Source organism: Pinus tabuliformis, chromosome 1_1, assembly GCF_031772625.1.
Source record: "Pinus tabuliformis cultivar Carrire ecotype Pingquan chromosome 1_1, CPIR1, whole genome shotgun sequence".
In the NCBI taxonomy this organism is placed as follows: Eukaryota; Viridiplantae; Streptophyta; class Pinopsida; order Pinales; family Pinaceae; genus Pinus; species Pinus tabuliformis.
In genome coordinates this window covers 986,553,405-986,563,651 of record NC_142297.1, presented here as the reverse complement: position 1 = coordinate 986,563,651, position 10,247 = coordinate 986,553,405, and the positions used below count along the sequence as shown (strand labels likewise).

The window sequence follows — 10,247 nt, the reverse complement described above, 5'->3', positions numbered from 1 at the left end:
GTGTTCTCTGTATGCCTCTAGTTCTGGGTCAAAGATTATTACCCTTAGGGTTTCAATTGCTTTAGGCTTGCACGGTCCTTGGGTCTCTTTCTTTCTAGCTTCCGTATCTGTTCCTTCCTATCCTGCCTTAACTTGGTTTGAATCCTTCTTTTTCCCTGATTGTTCATCCTCAAGCTCCTTTTCTTGTGATTTCTGTTCTGGGGTATGGTTTTCCTTGTCTCTGTCAGCTCTGTTGTCGCCTCTAATGATTTCTTTTCGTTTCTGGGTATCTTTGCCCTCACTGTTTAGCTTTCCTTTATTTGTCGTATCCTCCTTTCCTGTCTTCTCAGAACCTGAGATTTGCACCCCGTCCAGTGCAGTTTTACCCTTGTGCATCATTGCCTGTTTATAAGATGGGGTCCCTTTGGACCCCGCGTTTTTCATCTGTAGGGTTAGAACCTACCCTCTTCTGTGAAGCTCTACCGCTCTGGCACTGTCTTCCTCCAAATTTGGTACTCTTACTACAGTTTGAACAGGTATTCTTCAAACCCTAGCCGCCATGGAAACCGCCCACCCAGATAAAAAATTGTCATTCTGCATTTTTGTATAATCATAGTTATCAAATCTGAATTTGAATTAAAAAGATTTGACTCTTTAAAATGTGATACTAGAAAATTCTTAAATATATTATTTTTCAAAATTTAAAAATTATTAATATATATATGTGTGAGAGATTTTTTATTTGTAAAATATTATAGACATCTCTTATATAAAATAATTGAAAAAAAATGAAAAAGAATATATCATATTTATTAATAAGGTTAAAAAGAAAAAATAAAATATAATAATATAAGTAACAAAATTTGCAAAACTAAAATTTAATATAAAGAATAAAATTTTACATATTTCAAATAAATTTCCAATAACCTCTAGAAAATTAATCTCTTGAACATTAAACCAATCCATATAAACTGAAATGCTATTAAATTTATTTAAAACATTAAAATTATGTAACTATCTTATTTAAATTTATTTAACAATAATATAAAATCAGTAAACTAATAATAAATCACTGAAAATGAATCTGCCATTAAAATGCCCCCATCGGCGGTTACCATAAGCGGTAGGCAATCGCTTTGGCCATGAGCGGTAAATGAGTTTAGGTTTTGGCAATACCCGATATTGCCGTACCTTATAAAAATGATCGTATTAATCGACGTATCGAACCGAACTGACGTATTTTCGTATTTTTTGGCCGGTTCGGCCGAATTTGGTAGCTATGGTACCAATATGACTCCTGGCAGCTACCACCTATACTTCACGCTCTCGTTTTCCCCTGACGTTTCAAATTAGGAAACAAAAGAATCACTAATATTAACTCGTGCAATCTTACTCTTGCAGGTTTAGCTCATGCTGGCGACAGACAGTTGTTCTTTTTCGTTCCACGGATTCATGGGAAGTCATGCGTTCGGCCTAACAGATTGACGGTTTCTGGTTTCTAGAAGTCCACCGGTTCAGACAGAGCAGTTCGCGACGAGCTGCTTCACTGTATCAGTAAAAATAAAACTCTGGTGTTTTATAAAGGAAAGGCCCTCTGCCGCAGAAAACGGAGTGGATCATGAACGAGTATAGGTTACCAGCTTTCAGCTCTTTTGAAAACAAGGTTGTTTTTCCATCTTTTTTCAGTCTTTCAAAAATAAATTTGCTTTGGAAATCCGATTGCGTTAGACTGTTCTATGGATTGTGATGATGGTATACATTTGTATAATGATAAAGACATGTAGTTTATCAGTTAAAATGTAAAAAGGTAACATTATATTTGAAAAGTGAAATTTTTTAATATTCTAAGATCATCAGAGTTCTATTCTAATATTTTGAAGTAATGATATCAGTCTCTCTTAATAGGTGAAAAGGTAATACTATATTTGAAAAAGTGAAATCTTTTCATATTCTAAGATCATAAGAGTTATTATCCTAATATTTTGAAGGTTTACTTTACTAAATATTTCAAAATTTAGATTTTGAAAAAATTGTAGAGTTTGAAAATATTTTTATTTTACTTTTGGATATTTGGATAAATTAATTAGTTATAATATTTTTTTTTCCTTATCGTTTATTACGATATAATTTAATAATAATTTTAATATTATTTAGTAGAATGATGTTATCTTCTTTTTTTTATCTTTAAGTGATTTAATTAAGAGTCATTAATTAAGAAGATAGATAATTTGACTAGAGTTTTAAATGATTTTAGGAAGCTTTTTGTTTTCCATGTTGTTTAATATTTTTTTTATATTAAATACTTTCTCATAAGCATGCTTTTAATGAGAAAGACTGGTTTCTATGATAAAGATAAGATAAGTATATTTGCATTAATTTTGAGACTATAGGTTATAAATTGGTCATTGAAATATTCTATGGTTTTCCACTATTTGGAGGGATTATTGTATAGGAAAATCTTGGATCCATATAATATAATAGGGTAACCAAGAGTGTGAAAGAAGATTTTTTTCTATCTTATATTTAAAATTGTGTTGTTTGACAATTGTTTTCATGTCCATAATAATCTTTCACCATCTATTTATCATTTTTTCAATGGTATATTGATTGGGTTGAGCTTGGGATGGATATAGATTCTGAAATATTCATATGAAGGAACTTCCTCCTTGTTGTTATTTAATATAAGAAAGTATCAAAAGTAATCTTCTTGGATTCGATTGTCATGAAACTTATTTTGTCATTAAAAATCATACCCTTGGAGAATTATTAGTTGTTTTCCAAGATAATATGGTATTCTCCCCGAAGGAAAAATGATCACCAAAAGAACAAAAGAAGAGGGATGACTATACTATAGAGTTGGTTCAATAAAATCTTACTCTTATTCTTGAAAACACACTCCTACCTTAAAAATGTGTATGCCAAGAAAGATAGGGATAAGGGACACTTCAATATTGAAAATATGTGTTGTGCTCAGAAATTGGCACCTCCTCTTCATCCTTGAACTCCTCATCTTCTAGATCTAGGATTTCAACAACATTTCGAGAGACCTTCTTTTTTGGGCTAGTGATGGGGTCTTCCCGATCGACTTCAGGTTAATTTTGCAAGGCATACCCCATTTTTTTTTCTTATTATGGATTGTTTTGCGTCTACCATTTCTTTTGTTGTTATGAAGGTGGGTTCACATCTTTATATGCTTTCAAGCTTTCTTACAATTTTTAGAAAAATTGTGATGTTCATGGAATAATTGACACTTGAAAGGGATCTTCTCATAGTGTAGGGTTTGACAGTAAGACTAAGCACCTAAAATTAGGTTTATTTATGAAGGCATACCCTTCTGGAAATTGACTTCTACACATATTTTGACACACGTAAATTGATATCATTTTGGTTCTTCCTTATCCAAATATTTCACAACTTTGTTTCCAATTTCTCATAAAAAATCATTACACCAAGAAAAGATAAAAAATCATTACACCAAGAGGAGAGAGAGTGGAGGCACTTTCACCCAATCTAGAAGGGTATTTGGAATCTCATCATATAGATTAAAGTCCAAAGACCACTTAGTCAAATACATTAAATAAGATCCAAATACATTAAATGTTATCCAAAAAATAAATAAAAACCATTTTTTAAAATCTCTATCATCACCCTCCGTAAACTTAAATAAAAACATAAAAAAAACCATTACTGCAGAGGATACAATGTGGATTTTCCATTCAACATCCAGTCCTAGATTTTATCCATCCATACTTCCATGGCCTTCATCATGAAATTCTAGGTTTTATCCATCCATACTTCCATAGACATGGGGGATGTCCACATCCCCATGAACCTTTCTACCCAAGAACGATATGAAAATGCGAGAGATGTTCTTCGATCTCTCAAGAGGAATCCATGGAGGATGACCACATCCCCACGAACCTTTCTATCCAAGAACGATATGAAAATGCGAGAGATGTTCTTCGATCTCTCAAGAGGATAACCACCAATGGAATCACCTCTGATTTTTTCACAAGTTTCCCCGATCTCCATTGCGTTTGGGGTTTTTTGTAAAAGTTGCCACAAGGCCCTGAAAGGCCACATTCCTGAGCTCTCTTTGGGGCCGTAATTGCAGATTAGTCGAGTTTCTATCTTGAAAATTATCAAGATGGTAGAAAAGATTTTTATATTATCAAGTTAAATTAAATTAAAATATTTATAAAAAATATTTAAGAGTAAATAAGTTATTATTTTTGGAAATGCTCTATTAATGAGTTATGGTATTGGTTTATGTTATTGTAATAAAAGTTATTTGTAAGTTAATAATATTCATAGTAAAGTTAGTAATATCTATGGTAAAATTAATTTACGTAGTAAAATAGATTTTAATTTATAGCTAGCATTTATATATTATATATTTTAATTATTACCTTCATCTACAACATAACGAAATCAATTTTATTATTTTTTAATTTTAATTTTTTATTATTAATTGATCCACATTTAGATGTTTACACTCATTTAAAAAAACTACAACATTTCCTCAATATTAGGCTCTTTAATAATAATCTACGCTAGTTCTTACTAATATTATTTATATTTATATTAATTTTAGGTTTTTATATAGAGATATTTTTATTTGTAATTTTATTAAAATACAAATAGTTAAAAATTTTATGCTTTCTTTAAATTTTTTTAATGTGATATGCATATTATTGATAATGTATATGTGTGATTTTTAACTATATGGTTTCCTTATTTTTAGTTGCCAAGGCATGACTTTAGTAGGATACTAATTTATTTTCATGTTGACTACCATTATTTGAGAATTGAAAAATAAATATTTATACAATATAATGTCATGTGGATAATTGTCTCACATAATTTATGGATATAATTGTAATTATAATGCATGAATTTTAGATATTTGTGTAGTGATATTTTATTCTTAAGCTTTATAGGAGAACCATCCAAATATAAAATCCTTGAAAAAGACTCATACTCAGGTAAGTTACTTCTCATAGTAATTTGAGAAAGTATTTGCATAAACAATGGGTAGAAATAAGATCTAAATAAACATAATTATTAGGAGTTACTTCCTACTTTAAATTATATGTTTTTTGCCTAAACAATGGGTAGGAATAAGATGTAAATAAATATAGTTATCAGAATTTTCCCACCTATTATTTATACTTACCTCAAAACTTATGTAATCCTAAAATAAGTCCTTGTTTCTAAGTAAGGAGTTAACTAATCCATTTCATATCTCAATTTATGAAATGTAGATTATATTTTTTTATGGACTATTAATTTAAAATTGACTAATATAGATTATTATTTTTAAACAATTTTTCCCACAACATTATTTCCAACTTGAGTGGAAGGGGCTAACCTGCATTCCAACATTTGCTTCTTTTGTTTTAATTTATTTATAGTACGGAATGTATATTATGAATTATTTTACTAAGGAATTTTAGTAGTTTTTTAATAGAGTTAAAAACAACATCTTTCCCATACCGACACACTTTTTTTCTATATATATTTTTCACACAATTAAAAAATGTTTGCATACTTTATATGGGTTGTAGATCACAACACAATTAGTTATAACTTTTTATTAATTTTTCATTGAGTCGACATGTAGAAATTTGTAAGCATTTTCACCACTACAACAGTAAAACATTCTAAACTATAACATCCTTGGTCAAAAGTATCACATCACAAATTCTAAAGATTAATAAATATTTCATCATGCACAAATTTTAGATATTTGTGTAGTGATTTTTTATTCTTAAGCATTATAGAAGAAGCATCCAAAAATTAAATTCTTGAAAATATTTGGTAATCACGTAAGTTACTTCCCACCATAATTTAAGAAAATATTTGCATAAACAATAGGTAGAAATAAGATCTAAATAATTTGCATAAACAATGAGTAGAAATAAGAACTAAATAAATATACTTATGAGGAGTTTTTCCCTTTAATTTAGATTTTCCTCAAAACTTATGTAAGTGTAAAATAACTACTTGTTACTAAGTAAGTAATCAATTTATCCATTCCACATCTTAGTTTATTAGTTGTGTCAAAACAAGGCTATAGGATTCTCTTTACCTATTTATTACTATTAATTTAGCATTGACCAATATAGGTTATAATTTTGTATACAATTTTTGCCAAAGCATAATTTCCAACTTGAATCTATTAATTTAGTATTGACCAATATAGATTATAATTTTGTATATAATTTTTGCCACAACATAATTTCAAACTTGAGTGGAAAGGACTATCTTTCTTTCCTACATTAATTTCTCTTCTTTTAATTTATTTGTATTATTTATATTAAGAAATGTATATTATGATTTATTTTAGAAAAAAATGTTTGTAATTTTTTAATAAAATAAAATACATCTCTCCCACACTGAACTATGTAATACAGAAATAATTTTTTATTTTTTTTAATAATTAGAAAATATTTACAAAATTTATATAGATTGTACAACACTTCAACACAATTACTTATAACATTTTATTATTTTATAATTATTTACGCATGTAAATATTTACACACATTCACAACACTAAGATACCAACACATTCTAAACTATAACGCGCTAACACTAAACATATATTGGTAATCCCAAGTCAAAAGTATGGCATCACAGATATTTCATCATCACAAAGATTAGAATCAATATTTCATCATCACTTTCGTGGAAATTTGAAACCACGACCTTTTCTCCAATTAATAATTGAGCTTTGGGATTTTAACGATTTAGAATGGACGCAAATGCTAGAATTTACAATTCAAACAATGTAGAGGTCAGATTAATCGTATCAGTCACCGTTTCCACCAAAACAGGCGCGTTTCTGTTAAACTTAGTGTATCAACCCCACAAATACTAGATTTATTTCCAAGTTTCGTTAACAGAGACACTTCCAAGGTACATACATGGCTATGTTTTTCCCTGCAGCAGAGTGGATATATATCCGCACATACATGGCTATGTTTTTCCCTGCAGCAGAGTGGATATATGTCCGCCAAAACAATGATGAATAATAATTGTTACTATAACATGCTTCCCCATCAAATCCAAAGATGTGAAGCAATTTCAAAAGTAAGGCCTTCGTTGTTTCCTCGAAACGAAACACAGCATTAACTTCGTCAGAAGTTCATCGAATTTCGAAAGAAAGTCTTCGTTGTCCTTCGAAACGAAATACAGCACGAAAGTCTTCGTTGTCCTACGAAATGAAATAGAGCAAGAAAGTCTTCGAAACGAAATACAGTATTAACTTCATCAGAAATTTAATCGAAAAGAATATTCATTGTTACTGCGCACAGAAAGCGAGTAAAAAACGAGTTTGGAGGACACGTTTGAAAAGGGCATGGTCTGACTAGGCCACAGTTTAGACTGATGGTAATTGATGGTAATTTTATTATTTGGATTTGGCAAAAATTTCAAGAAATTTGACTATAGAAATGTTTAAATCACTTTTTAATGATAGAAATAGATTCAGCATTAAGGTGTTTTTAGAGGGTGATTTTATCATTTCAATTTAGTAATAATTTCATCAAATTATTTTTATTAATGTTGATTTTATGATTTTATTATTTAAATTTGGCAAAAATTTCAGTGTAGACATGTTTAAATCATTTTTTAATGATAGAAATAAATTCAGCATTAAAGTTTCAACGGATGTGATTTTATCATTTAAACATTTTTTTATTATAGAAATGGCTTTAGCATTAAGGTACCCAAAATTTTTGACAACTGTAATCTAAATTTTCAAATATTTCCGCAAGATTTTCTGAGGATGATACTGGATCTTTTATGGTTTTCCACTGAAATTCTAACCTGTTTAAACTACCCGTTTGAAAAGTGCTTTTGAATGTTGATAAATAGAGTTCGACCTTTAATCGTCGACCATTTTCTCGTCGTCTTCCTATTTCTTCGAGGCTAAGAAACGTCGGATAGCTTGAAGTCCAAGAAATTCGGTAAGTTGTCTAGCGGGATCACCGTCGTTAACATATATATTTACGTGTGGCTGGGTAAGGGAATTCATGGTAGCGATTTCAGGAAAAAAAATGGACATGCTGGAAGAAATATACGACGATGGGGACGTGCAGCGACAGTTAATGGACGTTCCAGGCTTCAGATTCTATCCCACAGAAGAGGAATTGCTTCGCTTTTATCTGAAGAAAAGAGTCCAATGCGACCATCCTCTCGAAATCGATATGATTATACCAACCTTGGACTTGTATCAATATGACCCCTGGCAGCTACCACGTATACTTCACACCCTCGTCTTCCCCTGTTTCAAATTAGAAAAAAAAAAGCACGAATATTAACAGGCGCACTCTTACTTTTGCAGGTCTGCCTCATGTTGGTGACAGACAGTCGTTCTTTTTCGTTCCAAGAGTTCACGGGAAGTCATCCGCTCGGCTTAACAGATTGACGTTGTCAGGCTTCTGGAAGTCCACCGGTACAGATAGAGCAATTCGCAACGAGCTGCTCCACTGTATCGGTATAAAGAAAACTCTGGTGTTTTATAAAGGAAAAGCCCTCGGCGCGCAGAAGACGGAGTGGATCATGAACGAGTATCGGTTACCAGATTTCAGCTCTTCCAAAAGCAAGGTACTTTTTTCATGTTTTTTCAGTCTTATGCTTGCGATGTCACCCTATCGATTAAAATATAAATAAAATGAACATGTGAACCTCCTTTATGTTTTATTCTATTACTATCTGTTAATAAAGCCAGGCTCAGTATCGACTTTTGACGGTTGCTTTGAGAGAAGTGAGGTGCTCTATCAAGGTGGGGAGTATCTCGCTTCTCTTATCTCGTGGAAAGTCACTGATGGAATGTAAGCTGGCATGTGCAGAAGCACATGGATATGGTGTTATGCCGGATATACAGAAAGACTGCTTCCCAGAAATCGATGGAACAACCTGCAAAGCCTAATCACGTTGAGAAAGAAGATCCAGCTTTTTCAGGTAAGGATAAATATGAAGAAAACCTGTCTAAACCATTCAGTCTTAGCGGCATCTATCAATTACAAAATCCGACAGGAGAAACCGGAGCTTCTTCATTGCATTCTCAGAATCAAGAGACAGTATGTTCTTCATATCTAAGTAAAGCGAACAATGAAGATAGTTTGTTTGAGTGCCTTAACCGATCATGTTCTGTGAGGTGACTAAAGCCTGTAAGCAACAGCAATTAGAGTTACCCACATTGCCTCTGGATTGGTTGTTTAACCATGAGGCTATGCCAAATCCATGGGCAGACAATATAAATGCATGGACACCTGATGCTCTTCTGTCCACCCCATAGACATTACAAATTCCATTAGTTTAGATATCGTTACACCTTTTTCTGATGGTGCGATTACTGTAAAGGTGCTGTTGATTTCTCATTTTTCCCGCTGTCTCAGTTTACAACTCTACATGTCTTTTCCTCCAAAATATCAATGGTACAACTGGTTATATTTTTTTATTTCAAAAGCATAATCTCGATTACTGAGCATATTATACCAACGATGAGTAATGAGTAGTCTAAAATTATTGAATCTGGCTTTACTGGGTCTATGAACACTTTGCTAGGATTTCACGTTTACGCAGCGTGAAGTGGACATGTATGTATTTTACGAACATAACAGACCTTTTGTCAAAGAACATATTGTTCAATCTTATCGGATGTAATAATGCAATAGTATTATAAAAATACTATATCTTCGCAAATTCAAGTCTTTGAAAAAAAAAATTGGAAATCTGATTATGTCAGAGCGTTATGTGGATTCTGATGATGATTCACATACATTTGTATAATTTGCATAATGATATTGATGTATAGTCTATTGTTAAAATGTAAAATGGTAACACTATTTGGAAAAGTAAAGAAAACTTTTTTATTATTCCAAAATCATCTTAGTTCTATTCTAACAATTTGAAGTGTTATTAATATTTTGCAGAATGTTACTGTTATAAATATTTTTAAATTTAAATTTTGAAGATAGTGGGGAGTTTATAAATGTTTTTATTTCGGTTTTAAATATGTCGGTATATTAATTTGAGATGATGTTTAACTTTTTATTTTTTTATTTTATTGTTTTTTTATATTATTAATTTTAGCCAGATGACTTTTAATAATTTATAGTTAAATGATGTTATTTTTTGGTTTTTGTTTTTAGGGTTTAGTTTAGTCAATAATTAGTGAAAAGGAAAAGCCCTTTTAACTAATTTTAAGAAGTTTCCCATCTTCTATTTTGTTTAACTTCTTATACTTTACATGCATG

General features: G+C 31.0%; 1 protein-coding gene across 1 annotated transcript; it reads left to right on the top strand.

Annotated features, from left to right (window-relative positions):
• Positions 1 to 8,034: 8,034 nt before the first annotated feature.
• Positions 8,035 to 9,491, top strand: LOC149217838 (NAC domain-containing protein 22-like). The gene is made up of 3 exons (XM_089391435.1): positions 8,035 to 8,244; positions 8,330 to 8,592; positions 8,838 to 9,491. The coding sequence occupies exons 1-3, from the start codon at positions 8,043 to 8,045 to the stop codon at positions 9,147 to 9,149; spliced, it is 777 nt and encodes a 258-aa protein (XP_089247561.1). The 5' UTR covers positions 8,035 to 8,042; the 3' UTR covers positions 9,150 to 9,491.
• The last annotated feature ends 756 nt before the right edge of the window (positions 9,492 to 10,247 follow it).

Bases quoted from the DNA above. Each gene is read 5' to 3' on its own strand.
- LOC149217838 (XM_089391435.1), top strand. From the start codon at position 8,043: ATGGACATGCTGGAAGAAATATACGACGATGGGGACGTGCAGCGACAG. The intron at 8,245-8,329 runs GTATACTTCACA...TTACTTTTGCAG, and splicing joins TGACCCCTGGCAGCTACCAC to GTCTGCCTCATGTTGGTGAC. The intron at 8,593-8,837 runs GTACTTTTTTCA...TGGCATGTGCAG, and splicing joins TCAGCTCTTCCAAAAGCAAG to AAGCACATGGATATGGTGTT.